The sequence below is a fragment of the Bacillus rossius genome, chromosome 16 (genome assembly GCF_032445375.1).
Source record: "Bacillus rossius redtenbacheri isolate Brsri chromosome 16, Brsri_v3, whole genome shotgun sequence".
In the NCBI taxonomy this organism is placed as follows: Eukaryota; Metazoa; Arthropoda; class Insecta; order Phasmatodea; family Bacillidae; genus Bacillus; species Bacillus rossius.
The window spans coordinates 21,025,043-21,046,968 of NC_086343.1; the positions used below are offsets into that span (position 1 = coordinate 21,025,043).

Genomic DNA, 21,926 nt, shown 5'->3' on the forward strand with positions numbered 1-21,926 from the left:
TTATTTAGATGGAATTGTTCCTCAAATTTCTATTTTGTCAGTAAAATTCTGGCGAATTCTTGTAACCACAATGTTAAATACTGTTAGTATACTGCCTTATGCTTGCTAGTTAAATATTTAAGTTAATAATATTTAAGCAATAAATATTTTAAAAAATCTTTGATATTGCTAATGTTAACTTTGTAATTAATAAAAAAAATAAAAACAAAAGGTATTAAGAGTGTTAATCAAATTATTCCAAGCAACTCTGAAATATATATATATATATATAGAGCACAATTTTTGTATTAATAACTGAAAATTTACTTACTGCTGTAACTCAAATACAATTTCAATCATTAAAAAAATTTATTTATCATCCATTATCTAATGTTACAGCTAACATATATATTGAATCTTTTTTAAACATAATGTACAGCATTACTTGTAAACTTTGTAAAAAAATAATATTACAAGATAAAAATATTCACATCTACTAAGACTACAACAGTAAAGAACAGATGAAGAAACATATAGAACACCCATAAATAAATTTGAAAGCAAGAAAACCCAGAACCATTTGAGAATATACAGCAAATACAATCCACTTATACATAAATTTCAAGCAAACATTAGCAACAACTACTCAGACACTACTAACAGAAAATTAGTACAAGAAATATATACGTATTGTGCATTCATACGGCAAGCTTATGTCCACTGCCCCGATGTGTGCGTTAAATCAACCAAACTATTTATACCTTTTGCTTTTTGTGCATTTCATCATTATCTTTACAAATTTGTCCAGAAACACATATTCATTCTCAACTAATTTTTAGTGACCAAAAAAAAAAAAACTTTTCTGAGACATTTTATTATTATTTACGCAAGAATATATGTATCCGATACTAATTAAAAAGTTACACCTTCATCAATATTCATCACTAATAACTTCTCACATAATAAGTATCAATCATACCATTCAGTTTCAAGGCAACAACAGCTGTAATTAAGTACTTTCTGCTAATAGCATCAAAACTGATTATTTTTATTTTTGTGTTTTAGGTATGTTACATTACTGGTCAATGAAAGCACGTTCACAGAAATTTTAAAAACTTAAACATCCATATAAACTTCCAAAAAATTATTTTGAACTTGGCCAAAACCAGTTCAGTTTCTAACGATTCGTCACACAGTCTATCTCTTATCAAATATTAATTTGTCTCTAATTTCTCCAGTACAAAACGTTGTTAAATAAACCCTATGTACCTTCAAATTCCCCTTTGCAATGTACAGCACACAGACTGTGAGAAAAAAAAACCTAGTATCATGCTAGGAGCCATAACTCCAAAAGTCACGGTACTTCCTGTGGCTAAAACTGTCAGATATACCACAATATGCCATACAGATTTCACACAAATGGAACATTAAACTACTGGACGTATAAATAAATATCAAAATGCATTTGCATCAATGAAAATACCCAGAACAGGACGTATCATTTTCATGGTCAACTCTAAAATCATTTGGAAGATCAAAAACTATAGTGTTTACCAACACTAAAGATGTTCACATAATGTATTCTTCCAATAGAACCTCATTTGAATGTTTATTCTTTACATAAGCATTTAACTTATTTTATTTTAAATTTAACTGTCTGCTGAAACCATTGGTAAGCACAAGGATTTAATAAAAAAAAAAAAATTAGTATGGGTCAGTCTTTATAGCATAAAAAAATTAACTAAACAAAAGCATTAATTGTCTTGACTTACACAGAAACCCACCACAGTCCTTGGAAGCATTGTTTTAAAAAAAAGAAAAAACACAGAAATTATTCTAAATCATTTACTTTTTAAAAAAAAAAAAAAAAAAAAAACAGGTTTAATTTATTTACGAGTTTGGAAAACAGGTACTCTGCAGCCACTAAAAATAAAATATCTTTTTTAGAATTATATAGAACATTTTTTTTAAATATTTGTCTAGAATCAAAACTACCCACTTATGTAGTTTTGAATTAAATGCAAGACACATACAAAACAGCCCCTGCGAAAAATAACAAAAACTTCAGTAAAAATTACAAGATTTCTTTAGAAAAAAAAAACAACAAAAAAAACACACACAAACAAGTTAATGATAAAATCGGGATTTCGGAAATAATGTGTGGCTAAAACATATGGCTGGAACAAATTGAATGAACTGTCGTCACATTTACCCGTGCATAAAACACTTTGGAAACTGAGTCAAAATTATTTATCTTTCTTTGCTTCTGTTTTCACTTCTGTTTCAGACTCATTTTTGTCTGAAGGATGGTCTTCATACCTGAAAAAAAAAATTACAATGTTGGTGATATTTTAAAGCAATCACTCCAGCATACCAAATTTTGTAATATTTAAAACAAGTAAATTGTATTACAGTAAAATCCCTCTAACTTGGGAAGGTGTCTAACTTTTGAAAATTTCATGCAGAGCAAGTTTAAAAACTTTAGCTCTTGTCCTGCAGAAATACAACCGGTCAGTTAAGTTTAGTTTGAATACTAATGCAGCCAAGAGCTTATTATTTCTAAAAATAAATAATTAAAAAAATGGTAGACTGTTCATTAGGTTTCTGCAAAGTGCAAAGACTTTTTTAAATTCTGATTGAATTTTAAATCGAATATCAAATATTTTTAAAATGAAATTTTTAACATACAATTAAACAGGAGTCCAAGAAAAAATTGATCCAGAATACAGTAAAATGAAAATGAGAAAAATAAATACTTTTTCTCTAGTGATGGGTCCATTCCGATTCCGGAATCGGTCGGTTCCACTGATTCCAGTATAATTGTGGGATTCAGAATATAATGGTTTTGGAATCGACCATGACCGATTCCTGCATTTTTTTAATGTTTGCAAAATACATCTCCTACGCAACGTAAGAAAATATTAAAATGCATGCAAATATAATTTATAAACTACATAATACAATCTATTTTTACGTTACTGATTTACGAATTACGGTGATTAACGTATTTATTTACTTGCACCACCTTTTTCCCTACAGTACAAATGCAGTATCTACTTTCCCGCTTTAAGCGAAAGCATTTTTCGTAAATTACATTGCAGCAGCACTGCATTTAATAGTAAACCTTCAAAAATAATTAGACAAAACCATAAATGCTAAAAGAAAATAATGTAAATGTAAACGGCAAGTAAAATAATGTAAACGTTAACTATTTGATCATGGCAGCTACATTTGCCATTGTAAACAACCTAATTTATTTTTTGTTTGTGCTACCTGCCATGGTAAACCATACGGCCATGAACGAAATCTTTGGTGACGTGAACGTGAAAATTAAGATGTTTCACATCTGTGCACTTTAAACTTTAAAGAATTAAAATGAAATAATTTTTGAATGAGATTTTACCCATATTCACAGTGGATTACAGTGGTGGCCATATTAAAATAAGTTTAAAAGCAACATAACCAAATTGCTGTAAATTGGCGTTCTTGTGCGTTTTCAGCGATGGCTCGTTTTACGTTAGATATATTTTGGAAAGGCAGTTGGCTAATCTGAATTTCCAAACATTGCTGCTGAAACGTTCGTAAATTTTTATTACCAAACATAAACAATCTTTTGAAAGTAGTTGTGTTAGTTTAACAGAATTGTTTCCGATAAATTTCTGAAATGAATTAAATGTTAACACGCGATTATTTCCAGTCAAGATTTTAAATATTTTGTGAAAGAAAATCTCACCATAAAATATGGAAATTTTGAGATGCTAAATCATGCACAGAACTTTCTTACTCAATAACCGAAAATTTATTTTCTCTTTACAGTTGTGAAGAACTGCAAGACTGGATGGATTTATTCTTTTCACCAAGTGAGATAATTAAGTTCTAGGTAATATATTAAAACGTAAGCATCTCTGACATTTTATTTTAGTGTGGTGCATATTTGTTTCTTGTCATTTCCATCATAATGAGATAATAAAATTTTATTTTCACATTTCCCTCTTTTTATTTTTTTTCGCCCTGGTCCCTTGAAATATGTATAAACGAGGTTATATTGTCATTTTATTTGGATCATTATTTAGTTGTGCTTTAAAATAAAATTCTTAACCTAACCGTACAAACTTCTTTTTTTTACAATTAATTAATGTAAGGTATCTAAAGTTGGTTAAGTTATAACATTATTTACAATTTATGTCATAAGACATTTTTGATTATTGGCAGTATTTGAACACGTGTTTCGTCTAACTATATGCAAGGTTAAAAGGCCAAATTGTGCTAGAAATTCAAGGTAGCGTAACTTGATGGTAATAAATATACTTTTAAACATTATATAAGCTGTATATAATGTTAATTTCTGCACAGAAAATGAAACACAACACAATTACATTTTTAAAATCATAAACAACCTTTTTTTTTCTGAGTATATTACTCTGTTGAACATTGTCAGATAAAAATTAAGGAATCGGAATCGGATTCGAAGAATCGACTCTTTAATTTAAGAATCGAAAATGGAATCGGAATCTGTATATTTTAGGAATCGGCCCAACACTAATTTTCTCCAAACAGTAAAATTTTAAGTTTGAAAATTATATTGTTGTTGAAGCAATTGATTATATGCATAAAAATGATGATGAGTCTTTTAGCCCCTTAGTGCGTGTTGTGAGCAAAGGCAGCATCACAGTGTGACAGCCGTGATGTCCGTATGTTGCCGAGGCAGGATGATTCCTCCTTGGTTTACCATTGCCTTCTGTGGAATGGAGGTGAAAGGGACATCAAAAGTACCCAGTCGAACTCGGGGAGTTACCCAGACACGCTAGCCAATAGACCAAGTGGGTGGACTAATAATGAAAATAGAGCACTATAAAAAATTAAAAATCATTATCACAGATTATCTGATACATATAAAACAATATATGTGTAATGTTGCTGAAAGAAAATCAAAATTTCCAGATAAATCATATTACCTTCACACGTGTCAAATTTTTTTGTGAAGTCCCACTCGGAAAATGGATTGGTAGAGACCAGAAAAATTAGTGAATTCATTTCAAGATAGGCTAAAAATACAAACAGTTATACCTTAGTGCTGCCTCTGCCATTGGCTCACAACTCACCTGGATCACTCTGGGCCAATGAGAAACACCCAACCAAAGCTTTATCGAATCACAGGCTGCTACGTTGGGACGTCTCACAAGACAGCAGCCAATGAGTGGATGGCATTTGACCGAGAGTACGCATAACTATGGAGTTCATCTTACAGGTCATTGAACCCAGGGGCGTAGTCAGGAGGGGGGGGGGGGGGTTTAGGGGTTCAAACCCCCCCGCCCCCTAGCACCAAATTTTTAATTAATCTCTTATTCATCACTCAAACAAATTTCATATTAACATTAATAAAAATTTTACCATTACAATATTTAAATTTAAGTACCGAAAACTGCTAAAATAGCACTATTTCACACCTTAAAATCCAAATTTTTCCGGGGGAGGACATCCCCCGGAACCCCCCCCCCCCCCCCCGCTTTAATACAGGGGCGGGGGGCATGCTTCTTAACACCCCCCCATACGCAAATCCTGGCTACGCCACTGATTGAACCCACAAATATTTCCCGGTCCCTGTGGAATGGTAGTGAATAGTGTAAAGTGGCGGACTCACTGGAAGAGGGCCTTGATGTCTCCCTTGAGCAGGGCGAGGGCGAAGGGGGCGCCCAGGCAGGCCGGCACCAGGTACAGCAGCGCCGGCTGCGCGTGCTTGAACACGTGCATCACGAAGATGGTGGCCATCAGGCCCAGGAAGTAGGCCGCGAACGTCACGTTGAAGTACGTGTTGGACTTCCTCTTCAGGCTGCCCGCGCAACACACACACACACGACCCCGATACCCCTCACACACTGCAGACGCCGCGCTCACTGTCCATCCCACGCACGTGTCTCGGCTTGATACCGTTCTCGTTTTTACTGCTTTCACGGAGCTGTGTTAAAAATTAAATGCTCCTTATTCAGTAGTTTATTTTTTTTTCAATTATGTTACAGTAATAAGCGTTTTTTTGTATTGGTGTTATTGATCACGTTATTAAGCACTGACATAGTTGTTTTTTTTACATTTATTTTAGTATATAAACAAAAGATGAAACTTAAACAGTAAAAGATAATCGGAGAATAAAAATTTACAATCCACTTTGCCCATTAAATTTCTTATAAACCATTAAAACTTAATTTCAGTGATCTAAGTAAAGTTTTGGTTGAAGATATTACATGCCACCCAATATTAAAAAAAAAAAAAAACTAACTACTTAGTCTAAAAGACTTTATGAAATTTCATTACAATCGGTATCAACATTTTTAGCATAAGCCTACATGAAGTAAGCACGCAATGGGTCCTTCGGTATTGTTGTTTACTGGGCCATCAGACTTGTTCAAAGAGATATATCTCAACTTACGAACACCCAATCGGTAACAAACATGGTTTCCAAGCCACCATGATCATAGATAAACTGTATGTGCATGCTAAATGTGTTAAGTAAAACATCATTCACTTCATAGCTTAAGTACATACTTAAGTTAAGTCTCTCTTAGAGATGTAAGCACGGCTGTAGTTTCAGTGGTAGACGTCATGCGTAGGCAAAAACTCGTTGCCTGCTTACACCTACCTGCTTTTCTAATAGAGCTATGACTACCCCCTTAACTCTTGACCTCGCCTCTTCACAATCAGCCTAAATATTTTAAGTACACAGCCACGTAATCAATATTAAGGTGAATCATCATTTACACCACATGGTTAAATAACATACATTTTCTGTTCATTATTTGAGGGAGGGGAGGACGAAATGACACAACCAATTATTGGGAGAACATGTCCCCCTAATGGATGCAACGTCCATGACTGATATATAGAGACCTGCAAAATTCACGGATTCATTCGGTGATAGGCTAGAATTCAAACACATATACCTCTTAGATAATTTTGCTATTGGCTTACTGTTCATCTCGACGAATCTCAACTAGTTATAAACCCTCAACCAAAGAAGGATCGAATCATAGACAAACCAGCTGAGATGACTTACAAGTCGGCAGCCAATGAACTTGTGTTATTTGCCCGAGTGTACAGGGGTATGTGCAGTCTATCCTGAAGGCCATCGAAACCGCGAATTTTGCAGGTCTCTACTGATATATAGTTGAAATTCCTGGATAACTTCTAAAATTTTATAGCATGTCCACTGTAAAACAGTATACATCAGTAATAATAGTTACTTAGTGGTCCATTTTACCTTTCATCAAACCTCAAGAGAAGCGCAATGAATATTCCTGGGATGACAATATCCCCCAGGCCAAGCATCGCGAAGTTGCTCGCAGACAGGCCGCGCTCTAGGAGGTCCTGGGGGAACACAACTGAAACATCACAACATCCCGATCTCGATCAGAACACCAGGTCGCACCGACCGCAAGTCTTCCGTTCGCGAAACGAAGGCGCAACGACACTCACGCTTGATGGGCGCCTCGAACGACTTGGCCACGGTCACCATCACGTTCGTCCCGAACACCCAGAAGATGTCGTAGACGAACAGGCCGCACAGCAGGATGCAGCCGGTGACCACGTTGTTGAGGTGGAGGAGCTCCACGCCGTTGATCGCGAACGCCATGCCGAACAAGTTGTTGGCGATCCAGTGCTGGAGGAGCAGAACAAACGCAAAACACTGCAACGCCTGTGGAGACCGCGGCACAAGACAAACCATTTCAGAAGTGTCTCGATTAACCAAGATTCTGTATTATCCTAGATGACCTAAAAAGCTATTACCAGCAAAGACTGTTGAAACATTTGCTCGAAGACCTAGGTAAATGATCTAACAGTTGTTGAAATCCTAAAGCAAATTAACCTCAAAGATGACATTTACTAGTTGGGCAAATCATGGTGTGACGTGAAAGAATCTACACTGAAAAAAAGCTGGAAAAAAAAATCACCTTGAAAAATTATACCACTGAAAACCAACACTATTTTCGTATTGTATACCTATCCAAAGTAGCTGCTGTCCCCATTAACTCTGTTCTTTCGAATGTCTGCTGCTAAACAACCAAGAAGATGGCTTGTCAAGTTGTCACATAAGGAAAAAAATTCTGTAATCGGGCGAAGATCGAGCAATCTGATCTATACGGGGGGGGGGGGGGCACAATTGTTGACCTTAACCGTCAGATCGCATCACTGCGCTGCCAGCGTTTTCAGTTTGCTCGGTGTTTATTGTGACGTCAGTGTTTTCAATTTAGCGTTTTCTAGCCCGTCACACATCACATCTGCACAATATTACGACTGGGCCGAACCACACCAGATCTCGCAACATCTCCATGATCATAACTTGTTCGAATCAAAAGAACTGGTTTGATGTGATTTTTTGGACATACGCCATTACTAAAAACTTTTTCTGTTGAAGAAAAACTAAAAAAATAAAATAATAAATAAATAAATTTTTTTTGTCTTTTCTGGGTATTTTTAATTATTTATTTATTATTTTATTTTTTAGTTTTTCTTCAACAGAAAAAGTTCTTAGCAAAGGCGTATGTCCGAAAACTCACATCAAGTCATGCACTCCCATTGCACAAATCTTTCAACGATAAAAAGAACCAGCGGCATGCACGGCAAGGAAAGGGAACGGCGGCTGGCGCACCTTCTTGAGCAGGTACCAGGCCCCGACGACGGAGCAGAACACCAGGCACACCACGTCGTGCGAGGTGAAGCGGTAGTTGATGAGGTCGGCCTCGCCCTCCGGCCCGCCCTGCTTGAAGTGCAGGTGGAAGGGGATGTTGGGGATGGCGGCCGGCACCAGCGAGCTTATCACCGGGCTGGGGGGAACCAGAAAAGAGCCTCAAGCGACCGCCCGCGGAAAACTTACATTCAAAATGCATTTGCAGCAATGAAAATACCCAGAACAGGACGTATCATTTGCACGGTCAACTCCAAAAACCATTTGGAAGATCAAAAACTATAGTGTTTACCAACACTAAAGATGTTCACATAATGTATTCTTCCAATAGAACCTCATTTGAATGTTTATTCTTTACATAAGCATTCAACTTATTTTATTTTAAATTTAACTGTCTGCTGAAACCATTGGTAAGCACAAGGATTTAATAAAAAAAAATATATTAGTATGGGTCAATCTTTATAGCATAAAAAAAAATTACAAAACAACACAACTCAAATAAAGCATTTTATAACAACATGTACAGCAGTATTGTATTGCAAAAATTGTCACATCATAAATTACCCACTCAAATACATAGGTGGCTAAAATGCCAACATATTAATGACATTCATTGTGCGTTACAAGCTAGCAGGAGCCGATAGAAACTGAGATATGATGGCCACAAGACTGTGAGATAATTGTGCCACGATTAGCGAGTACTAAGCAACTGTGTCAGGTGCTTAGTAACATGGTCAATAACACCAATACAAAAAAAAGGCTTCTAGCCAAAACATAATTTAAAAAAAAATTCAATATCATAACTTTTTTAATACTATAATTATTTTATTGGTGCTTTTATAGTTTTATGTCTAGTATATATCAGGGTCATTATAAATGCACACAAACAAAAACCTGATGTAGGAAAATGGAGAATGAATAGACCACAGCTTATGATTCTTGAAACAATTGCAGCATTTATCCAGTCAGTATGTAAGGACACCTGTCCCCAGCATCCGCATCAAACACGGGCCCGCACTGCTCGACAGCTCTAGTCCCGGCCTGGCTACAGTGCTCATGTAGGGATCTGGATAAGGGGAGGGAAAGGGAGACGGTCCAGGATCTCGTGAGCACGGACGGGAGGAACAGGCAAGCTGTGTCTGATCGGCCCTAATATTTTTGAGAGGGGCATTCCTGGGGCTCTAGGGGAGAGAAGCATGGAATAGCCACCAGTAAAAAGGGGGTTCCGGTGGCCTTCCTCTAAAAATATTTTGGGGAAAAAAAAAACCACCGATTTAACCCAACCTGGAATTTAAATTTTCAGATGATAGTTTTGCCAAGTTATCCTGAAAACAATTTTGTTTTCCCTGATAAATTAAACCCAATTATTTATAAATACTATCTAACAATCTTATTTCGGCAAAAATTGTGTCATTATATGAGGAAGTAAAATCTTCGAATTTTGTGTGAGAAAAAAAAATTAACACTGATTTGAAATCTAAAGGTATTGACCATAACTTTAAATCACATACTATTAACAATTTAGTTCTTAATTCACCATAAATGTCCATATTTATCATGAAACTAGGCAAACTACGAGAATAAAAATGAAAGGGTCAGGCGCTGGGGCCTGGAGCCGTCCCTGTTATCAAACGTCCACAGTCTCCGGACCACCCTGGCCAAAGTCACGGACTCGAATGAAACAGCCATCTATAGTCATCAATTCACCCAGAATGAGTCAGGGGATTCTCCCGCATTGCTGCCACCTTCAGCCCCGCGACAATGACACAACTCCCACTGTACCAGAGTCCTTAACCTGGCAAGTGTTCCATCCAGTGCAGCACTCACAGCTTTCCCAACCACTCCCAATCCTAAAGAAAGCTAAGGACGCATAAATAATAGGTAAGGACAAGATATTAATGTGAATTGCAAAAAAACTTGAAATAATACAGAAAATCATGTCAAGGATCCACATACATACTTAGCACCGAACGGTAACTATAAACATGAAATTAATCAGCATTTTAACAATGCTTAACTGAAATACCTAAAATATAATATTTTAATGTACACCACCTTCCCCGCTAAATGATTCTGCAGAAGTGTTCAGTGTATCTGAAATAGTACGCACAAAGTGAAACACTACAACCCTGGGTGGTTGTATGACAGTTTATCAGCGACATCATATACCACCCAAACATAACCCTTTAAGAATTTTTATTTCATGTTTACTCACAGTACACAACCTTGTCACTAAGGGTGCCTTTCATTAAGGTTTCAACATATACATTTTTGTATCTGCCCACATGAAATCTGCTGAGTCTTATTAAACAAACTATAAAGAAATATATCACTATATTTATCTACTGTAAATCTCAGAAATGGCAAAGTTTCCAAATGAACTTTGAATAAACTAGGACTGAAAATAGTTTTGGAAAAAGCAAAATTTTTAACACATTTGCAAATATATTCACCTTAGAAAGTGCAAAAGGCCACAGCAAATAAACGCACTTACCTAATGAGATGACACAGGGCTAGAACACCCAGGAAGAAAAAGTATCCTGTGAGCAATAAATTTATGTACTCTTTGGAGAATATCTGTAAAAAAAAAGAAGAAAAGCACTCACATTAGTTAACACACAACAAGCAAAATGTCAAGACGTTGTTTGTTTCTGTATTTCAGTGACAATGAGTGAAATTTTTTTATTTTAGAAAATTGTGTAGACTTATTACAGATGAAAAACAAGCAGAGATTTTTTCTCCAACAGTATGGAATAATTCCTTCCAAATTTTCTGCATTAATAACCACAAAATGTATGTGTCATTAGTAAAAGTCATAAAATGGATAAGCATGATGAAATTATGTGAACGTGGTGTTTGGAAAAGGAAATGGCTGCAGGGATTTAAATTATCATTGGAGACGATTGTTTTGTTTATATACTGTTGGTCAAAAGAACTGATGAATGCATATTTTTGTAATCTAGAGCTGAATATGTGCATTGAAGCTTTCGTTGATGACAGCAATTATGTGTGTGAGGTTTGAGTGTGGCGAATGCTACAGGAAGAAACTCAAATCAGAGGAAATATCCTCTAGGTCGAAATTGATGCAACCTTGTATTCCAAAAGAAAAAATAAACGCCGGTAGATTGTTACCTGAACAGTGGGTCTTTGGCAGAATAACAGCTACAAGGAAAAGACCCATTTGTTACAGTTTTGAATGACATTAAAGCATTTTACAAGTCAGTAAGAAAAGATTAACACTTTTGGTTTGTAAAATTAACCTGTACATTACAGATTCACAAAAATTTGGTCGGTGATAGATGGGAAGATAACAGATAAGTACTGTACATATAAATGAAATTAAGCACAATTAATTTTAAAAAACAAGACTAAATTTAATTTTTTATCTGATTTCAAGATAGCCACTCCCCTCTTCTTAACCACATGAAGTTTCAGAAACCACCCTGTCCCCTTTTTCCCCATCCCTCAAAACAGGATATTGGTATTTAAGAGATTTTAAACACTTGGGGTCAAAATTAAGAGGAAGATAACTGTCTCAGGCCGATTAAAAATTAAATTATCCCATTCCTCTTGTCTATATGAGATTTAGAAAAATCACCCCTAATTCCCCTTACTACCCCTAAATCAGTAATATGGTACTTCTTGATGTAATTTTGATAACTCAATGTTCAAGTTAAGAGAAAATTACCCATATACATTTAATTGAACATTTACAGTTACATTATCTACGTGAGACTTTGAAAAACCTCCCCCTTTCCAACCCCTTTAAGGAGAATTTTTCAATCCTTGATCAAATTTTGCACATTTGACGTAACAAATAAGAACACTACTTCCGGTATCTGATTTTAACAAAAAGTTAATTGAATACATGAGATTTTGAAACACAACTTTCCTCCTGTTCCCCCTCCCCCCCCCCCTCATTTTCCTACATCACCCTTTTCTATTCACTGAATCAAAACTGGGCAACTTTTGTTGAAATTTTGACCACTTGGCATTCAAATTAAGAAGACAATTACTGTCTACATCCAATTTTGGAAAAAAATTCCCCTTCACCCAGTGTTCAACCCGTGCAATGCCTGGTACTTCAGCTAGTAAGTTATTAGTGATATGTTTTTTTTTTTTACCACACACCAGTCTTTTAACAGACTAATTTGTAGTACACACACGCAAGGGTTAGCAGAGCGCTGGTCTGGCTACCCAGTCCGACCGCGTGGCTTCAGGTACAATCGGAACACGCGAAGACAGCCGAGCTCCAAGGGTAAGAAGCGGACAAAAGACAACGGATTGCGGCACGTAAGAGCAGAGTGAAGAAAGAACGTTGCCTCAAAAATTAAGTACGTCCGTCTGAAAACTAGCAATGATACCGAAATCAAATATGTGAATTACAGATTAAGAATCTAACTAAAAAGTTTTTTTTTTTTTTTACCCTCATGAAAGTAGGAGGAACAGACAGCTTCCTAGGTTCGTAGTTCGCCCCCTCTACACAATAATTTGAATCATTAGCCAACTTGGGCTGAGTTCTTAATTGTATAATAATAAAAAAAACTTTTTTTTAAATCAAAACAATTTTCATACAAAACAAGCACGTAAAATGAATAGCGGAGACTGGAGACTGCTTTACCTGGAAGAAGATGTAGAGCCCAAACAGGGCAGCACTAGCTATGAGCGGGAACAAGGCTGCATCCTTCTGTGTCATTGTGTCTGGCTTCTCACCAGATTTCTGCAACCGAACAATTAGACACTCTGTTCTAAAGCCCGCCGCACACGGTACAACATTCCTTACAATATTGTAAGCCAGGAGTCAGTAATGGCTCTACTACTAGATTCTTCACTCGAATTCAAACTGGATACTGGTAGCTGTACGAGCTGGGCTACTGGTTTCGCGTGATAAGACTGCGTCCTATTTCCGTTGCTTGGTGTGTTCCAATATTTAAGGAGTGGCCAATCAGAACTCACGAAAACAGCACGAGGGGTTGTTTACACTTTTAAGCGCGCACGTCGTGATGAACATGGACGGAAAGAAGTGGAATAGTGACCAACTCCTCGTTTTAATAAATGCATACAAAGAAGAGCCTTGTTTGTATGCAGTAAAAAAAATGTGAATTATCATAATAAAAATTTGTTGTGGAGAATATTCTCTTAACAAAACTAGTAAGGCAGCTAGAATCGTGTGCAGCAGAAACTTGTAGCGCACCTAGTGTTTCAGCTTGTAGCCTACACAGTACAGAAACCAGTAAGCATTCTAGTAAGCAAACTAGTAGAAAATATTGTACCGTGTGCGTGGGCTTAAGCTTCAAACCAACTTCATTTTAACCTCAATGACATCCCACATGCAACAAAACCAAAACAACAATAAATCACATAACTACAAGTGTTTACTGAATTATAATTCAGAAAACAACAAGCTACATATTGGAAAAGATTCAGAATCAATATGGTTCTGGAATTTGTGATCGTGGTTACAATGGCAACAGTTTTCTTTCTTTCTTTCTTTTTCTTACGATGAACGTATGCCGTAGTAGCGCAGTGAACATTATACGTGAGCTTATCTCAAACCTTTTTTTTATAAAGCATAAAAAAACATGCTGTATGTATACATAGAATTATTTTATTCTGTAAATACATATCTTACTTAAAACATGTACGATGTACTTTACAAAATAATACACATTAAAACATTGCTTAATTATACTGACGAATGCTATCAACTAAAATTATACTGCCTTCCATTTCAAATGCAAATTCAAAGTGACAAAGTACCAAATAAGTTTAGCCGTAAACAGAAAGAAATTGATCAAAACTGAACGGTTAAATTCCAGCCCTGGAAATAAAAACTGATATCGGAATAAGTATATTTTACGAACGGCCCCAAACACTTACAATCACTGAATACTGGAAAAATGGGTACGTTCTGTGACCTCCAGGAGAGACTACAGTACTCTGAACACTCGGGATAAAAAATACCAACTGCTTGTTGGACACTGACTCATACATGTCTCAACTGGACTGCGGTGCGTTCCTCATTTCCCTGATAAGAGGATTTCTCATTGGCTCACAGTCTTGTCAGTTAGACCGATGCCCAATCCCAGAAGCACCCCAAATTTGAAATGGTTTGAATTTTTATAATTACTGTGAGATGAACCTGCAAATTTATCTGGTATGTAATAATTAGCTACACAATCTGGTTGTTAGATAGACACCAATTTAAAAAAAAATTAATCACATAAAAATTTGTTCGCCATGTTAAGAGTCTGTACATGAGGAGAAAGCCAAGATTCAAAAATCCAGAGTCCCATGTCTGAAAAGTTCCGAAAGCATGTTTATGCAAATTCATACCATTTGAAATACTTTATAATTAAATTCATATAATAATTGTTTAAATACTATTTCTTACCTATTTTATTGCATTAATTTTCTTATAATTTTTTTGTGTAAAATTAACAAATATTTAATTTTATTTTCTTTATTTGAAGTTTTAACTGACTGTGCTTTGAATAAAAGGATTCCGCATTTTGCGTTACTAACGTCGATACGAGACGTGCGTAAAATTAAGCATGGTTTCTGAATAAAGAATATGCAATGGTGAGTTTTAAAATAATTTTATAAATATGTGATCGTAAATTTTTGTATTCTTAGAATATTTCACCAAATTCATGGTGAAGCACATATTTTTGTCCTATAAATGCAAGAGTCATTCTAACTTTCCAAAAAAATTTGAATTGTTTGTGTAATTGTAAGTTATTTCATATTGTCATTAGTTATGTGAATTTTCCGTGAACATTGGTTTTCCAATGTAAGCTACTAGGTTTTAGCACACCTAGCATAGGTTAAAAGAACTAAAATAAACCAATGTTTATATTAAATTAGTTGCATTGTGAAAATAAGTATATTTGTTTTCAAATACATATAATAAATTGTTATTATCTAGCATCTGAATAAAAAGCAAATGAACATCTAAAAATGTATTTATATACTTTTTATACACAGTACATATACAGTATATAGTACGTATTAAATTGCAATATTTTTATTCTGAACTTGAAACGAAACTGCAATGTTACAGGCAATACATTGACTGCAGTAAAAAAAAAAAAAATTTTAATGTAAAAGTTGTGCTGCAAGTTTAATTTCACAACTGAAAAAAGAAAAAAACATGGTGACAAAAACCTGCAGTGCGTTAAAAAGGTTTGACTTGACTTTTATTTGTTAAACTGTGTATTTGTTATTTGCAAGGAATAGTGGGAGGCAATTATCACTAAAAAAATTTATAAACAAATTTAATTTAATTTTGAATAAATTTCTTTAAGGTACCTACAGACACCATATGGAGGAGCTAGGCCTTTCCATTTCCATGCTAAGTGAACAACATACAAACTTTCTCTTTTATTAATACAGATAACTGTATTATTTCATTACCTGAGGCAGAATTATTTTCCAGTAGCATGTTCACGGAAGAATATGATTTTCACTGTGTTGAATACTTGATACTAGATGTTCACATGTCATATTGTGATTTAAGTCATTGCGAAAGTGAGATATTTAATTTTGTTTCATATTACGTACTTATAATTAGTGATTGATCTCAGTAATATATGATTCAGAGGTTAGAGATGTGCAAGTGTTGCTGATTAATGCAAAACAAAATTGTTAATTTGGGTTAGGGATCGTCCATTAATCACGCGAGGCTCCAAAAAAAAAAGGGGGGGGGGGGGGTCGGGAAAAATCACGAAATATCACAAGGGGGGAGGGGGGGTGTAGAGCAATATCACGTGTATTTATTTTTTTCACGCGATTTCTACTTATACGCCTTTCCTTTATTATTTTTATGCCAGTGAGAATAAACCTGCAACCTTAATGTGTGTCTGGACATTTTCATCACTCTGCTTAATTTTCCAGAATTAAATTAGATTATACCTATATTTAAAGATAATATTCTAAAATTTTTAAAAATATTTTGTTCCAAAAAAAAATACACGTGATTTATTGGGGGGGGGGGGGGGGGGAGAGTAGTCTAAAACATCACCACAAATCACTAGGGGGGAGGGGGGTTAAAAAATTGCTAAAAAAACATCACGTGATTAATGGACGACCCCTTAGCTACATTATTGTGTGTTTCATTTGCGATATTACATGAAATATTTTCTTGGTAAATATGTAGTTTAGCGGTATTTGCGAAAAAAAAATGTTAAAAATCCGAAAATACTTTTATTATATGCTCTTTAACTTCCTCTTTTCATTAAACCCAGCGGAGATAAGAAATTGCAAATACTTTCGGAGATATCAAATTTTTTAATTTTCATATTTGGGCGATATTTGTTAAAAAAATTTTTAAAATTCCGAAAATACTTTTATTCTATGCTCTTTAACTTCCTCTTTTCATGAAAACCAGCGGAGATAAGAATTTCCAAATACTTTAGGAGATATTGAATTTTTTAATTTCCATCACAATACCTGTGCATTCATGCGGCATTCGCATTATTTCTTGTTTACGAGTATGAATTTTTTTTTTCGCTACGTAGGTGAATGACTACATCATTTTCTACTAATGGCAAAGGAATTGTACCCGCCTCCAACTTAGGTGAGTTTTTAACGTTTCAAATTTTAATGGTTTATTTGTTATTTGGATATTGTTGCGCAAGTAATAAGTAAAAAAAAAAAAAAAAAATTACGTGAGTTGTTACTGTTCATCCTTTGTCCCGGTTTGTTAGGTCAGGTCAGTTACATTATAAATACTTTAAAACTAAAGAACCATTAAAATTAATTCACATTATTTTTAATGTCAGCTTAGTTTGAAAGTATGTATTTAAAATGTAACTGACCTGACCTAATCTTTAAATTAATTAGGCATTCACGAACACATGGCAATAAAAAAAATTGCGGCGGTCGAATGATTGCACAGGTCTTGTATAGCAAAATAAGAACAGCGATATCTCCTAAAGTATTTGGAATTTCTTATCTCCGCCGGGTTAAATGAAAAGAGGAAGTTAAAGAGCATAGAATAAAAGTATTTTCGGATTTTTAACATTATTTTTCAGAAATACCGCTAAACTACATATTTACCATTTTCTTGGTTAGGTGAAACATAAAATTTATTAGGTAATATAAAAACAGCTTGTTTACCCATAGATTAGTTCTGCAATAATTAAAGTAATAAATCAAAGTGAAAGTTTGGATACAGTCAGCTAATAAAAAAATATATGCTTACATCATGAAATGGTAGGGATATTTTTGAAGTCGCCAAAAAGGCTGTGCTGAAGTAATTATGACCTGTACGTTCTTACTGTAAAAGCATGGGAATGGTTTTTTTGGACGAAGAAGATTCACATGATTGTTTTGCAAAAGACTGTGGTAAATATGTAGAGTAACGGTATATGCGAAAAAAAAAAATGCTAAAAATCTGAAAATACTTTTATTCTATGCTCTTTCACTTCCTCTTTTCAAATCAACTGGCAGGGATAAGAAATTCCAAATACTTTAGGAGATATCAAATTTTTTAATTTTGAACATGTAGAGTAGCGGTATTTGCGAAAAAAAATTTCTAAAAATCCGAAATTATGTTTATTATATGCTCTTTCACTTCCTCTTTTCATTAAAACCGGCGGAGATAAGAAATTCCAAATACTTTAGGAGATATCAAATTTTTTAATTTTGCAATACAACACCTGTACAACCATTAGACCGACGCCATTTTTGTTATTTTGCCGTGTGTTCGTGAATGCGTAATAAATAAAATGGTCGATTAGGTCAGGTCAGTTACATTATTAATACTTTCAAACTAAGCGGACATAAAAAATAATGTGAATTAATTTCAATGGTTCTTTAGTTTTAAAGTATTTATAATGTAACTGACATGACCTAACAAACCCGGACAAATGATGAACATTAACAACTCACGTAAAATTTTTTTGTTTGTTACTTATTACTTGCGCAACAATATCCAAATAAAAAATAAGACTTTCAAATTAGAAACGTTAAAAACCCACCTAAGTTGGAGGCGGGTACATTTCCTTTGCCATTAGAAGGAAATGATGTAGTCGTTCACCTACATCGCGATACCTCCGACGGAACATTAATAAATAAGTAAATAATCACGTATTGGTTCATTTGAATACTGGCCAATCACGGAACTGTCACGTGACAAAATTGTCCAATAAGAAACATAATAGATACTCGTAAACCAGCAACAATGGTGATCGCCGCATGAATACCCAGGTATTGTGATGAAAATTAAAAAATTTGATATCTCCTAAAGTATTTGGAATTTCTTATCTCTGCCGGTTGATTTTCAAAGAGGAAGTGAAAGAGCATAGAATAAAAGTATTTTCGGAATTTTAGCATTTTTTTTCGCATATACCGCAACTACATATTTACCGACTTTGTTGTTGAGAAAATTAAATAAGAGTATGGAATATATTTTCGGTATTGAATTCTATACTATACTATTGTAACCATGTGGGACTTAGTATAGAATATACTGTATCTAAATATTATATTAACAGTATTGTGTTGTGTACTAGAATAGGTAGGACTATAGTATAAGCCTACCCAGGACAATAAATCAAATGAAAATTAATACTTAAATTATAAAATGTGGTTTTGCAAAATATACTAAACCGGATGGGATTGTAGTATACAATATGAGATCATGGAAAATATATCTTCGGTATCGTGTTCTATACTTAATAGGTAGGTCTGGGGTATAGAATATGATACACGAAGGTTAACTAAATAATATTTTGTGCACTACATCCTCCCAAAACCACCATATTCTCGCGCTAGTCCCGTAAGAATATAGGGGTAGTAATAAAGTCAGTGCTGCCAATTTGGTGACGTGACATCAAGTGTTATGGTATCGGGATATAGACTACTCCCGGATTTTCTCCAAGTTTTATAAATTGTATGCAATCCTACACATCACATTCTGAATAGTTTGCATACGAAAATAGAAAAGAATTACAGAAAAACTAATCGGGAAGAAATGCAGACATGTACTATCACCATGCAGGTGTTATTTTTACCTTCTGCTCCTTATGGTGTTGCACTGATCGAACAGAACCGAAGAAAATTGGAAACAATGCCATTACAACCAGGCTTCCATACGCGACAGCCATTCCTTCAGGTGTCGCCGGGACTTTTTCAGTGCTGTTACTCGCATTTTCTGTCAAATTCTCGACAATCTTTCCAATAGCTTCGTTGACACCGTCTGCCATGTTGCTAGATAGTTGTGACGTGTGATGCTTCTTTTTCCTTGTCCGAGAAACAAATGAAAAACGACCAAAGCTGCCAAACTAAATTTGTCAGATAATATAGGCAGCTTTCCGTTTTCACTTTTATCAGCTGAAGTTACTTAATATATCTTTATACGTAAATGAATGTCTGGTAAGAAATTGTGCTTTCGACGCCGACCATCGCACAGGTCGTTAAGCCTCATCGGTATCATAATTTCATACAACTTTTGATAAAAGAAAATATTAACACAAGAATTAAATTAAAATTACGTCCCAAAATAATTTAAAAATTTGAGCTCGTCAGTAGCTATCACCCCACCCCGCTCAAACACACGGGCCAAGCCTGCAGTAAGAGCCGTTATCAAATACAATGAGAGAAACTGGATCCCTGTAAAGGGGAATGCCAACATTGGGATCATGTGGAAGTTTCCTACAGTTCTGACAAATTTTCGTAGCAATCCATCAAAACGCTCAGTTCTCAAAGGCAGTCTAAGCTAATAAATTTTTTAAGTGGAGGACATCATGGAGGAAGAGAAGATTTAGTAAGTTTTCTCGGGGGGATACTCACTCTTCCTCCACCCAGTAGCGTAGCCAGGATTTTTTTTTACCTTGGGGAGGGGGGGTTAAGAAGAATGGTCCCCCCCCCCCCCCTCATAATGAATAGTGCGGTCCGGAAAAATTTGTATTTTAAGGTGTAAAATAATGCTATTTGAGCAGTTTTCGGTACTTAACTTTAAATATTGTAATGGTAAAAATATTAATTTTTTAATAAAAAAATTGTTTGAGTGATGAAGTAATAGAAATTAATTAGACATTTTAATCAATCCAAGTGCCTTGTTCACGTCCACTCAAAATCATAAATCATGCTCGAAGCTCGACAATACAAAAAAAAAAAAGGAATAAAGGTTGGGTTTTCGGCAGAACTGGCCTATTCCTGGAAACAATTAGCTTTAGCTTGAATAGTTACCCAGTCACCACCTGCTTATAATTACCGCGCTAGTTAAATACAATAGGTGTAAGATATTTGAAAACTTGGGACCCGTCACGGCATCACAACCTTATAGCTTCTGCTCGTGACAGGGGTAGGGGAAGGGAAGGAGAATCGGTAGGGCTCGCTTACTCTTCCCCTCCAGTGCAGTGGCCGGTGATAGCAGTAAGACACCCAGGCTTATATCTAACCTGCTTTCAGATAATAAAAAAATAATGGCTAAAGGGGGGTGGGGTGGGGGTTAGAACCCGTACCCCCCCCCCCCCTCCCCCGGCTATGCCCCTGCCTCCACCACCCTCATTTCACTCCAACAATTCTCCAGGCAGGACTTATCACTCGTTGAGACCTTGACAGACAGCATTTCCAAGCACACTTACACCACGTCCATATAACCCTCATCAACAACAGCTTCTTCAAAACCTTTTTTACAGTTCAACAAGATAGCACTTAACAGCAGGCACCTTCCCCACCTCATCACTGCTGCAATCATTCTCTCCCAGTCTGTTTCTCCTATTTGTAGTTCCTTGCAAGGGTGAAGTCCGGGAGGGGCCATGGCTCCCTCTAAACTCGTTAACCAAATTAAAATATCGAATACATGGCTCAATTTAGGGCCATTGAATATTAAAAATTATATGGTAAGAAGCCTTCTTTTTGAACACACAATCATAAGCAGTAGTACATAGTGTGAAAAATCTACATATCAAGTCAGGATTTTATTTAAAAATTTAATGTTTTGAAAACAAGCACTTCAATATTATCAGATAGCAAAAATGTGTATTAAAGCATAATCTTTTGAAAACTTTTCTGAGGGAGGAACACACCAAACCAGTGGCTTTTCTGTGAACCTTTGGAGAAGGGGAGGGGGGGAAGAATATTCCATACCACTCTCATCAGATCCCCAAAAACAGGCCTATCAAAAATTTATTCTCGTTATAAGTTCATTTGGCTCCCCTTTCCCACAAATCCTATGTGGCCGGTGAGTTCTATACGGTCATGCAGGCTATCTGCGGGACCTGAAGTAGGACTCTGAGACTTAACGCTATTGTAGTGATGA

General features: G+C 35.4%; 1 protein-coding gene across 1 annotated transcript; it reads right to left on the minus strand.

Annotated features, from left to right (window-relative positions):
- Nucleotides 1-329: 329 nt before the first annotated feature.
- LOC134540405 (minor histocompatibility antigen H13) lies at nucleotides 330-19,977 on the minus strand. Its single transcript, XM_063383124.1, has 8 exons — nucleotides 19,675-19,977; nucleotides 13,278-13,376; nucleotides 11,151-11,233; nucleotides 8,621-8,795; nucleotides 7,447-7,630; nucleotides 7,232-7,352; nucleotides 5,621-5,809; nucleotides 330-2,298 (listed from the first exon to the last, which is right to left on the minus strand). The coding sequence occupies exons 1-8, from the start codon at nucleotides 19,864-19,866 to the stop codon at nucleotides 2,226-2,228; spliced, it is 1,116 nt and encodes a 371-aa protein (XP_063239194.1). The 5' UTR covers nucleotides 19,867-19,977; the 3' UTR covers nucleotides 330-2,225.
- Between the last annotated feature and the right edge of the window lie 1,949 nt (nucleotides 19,978-21,926).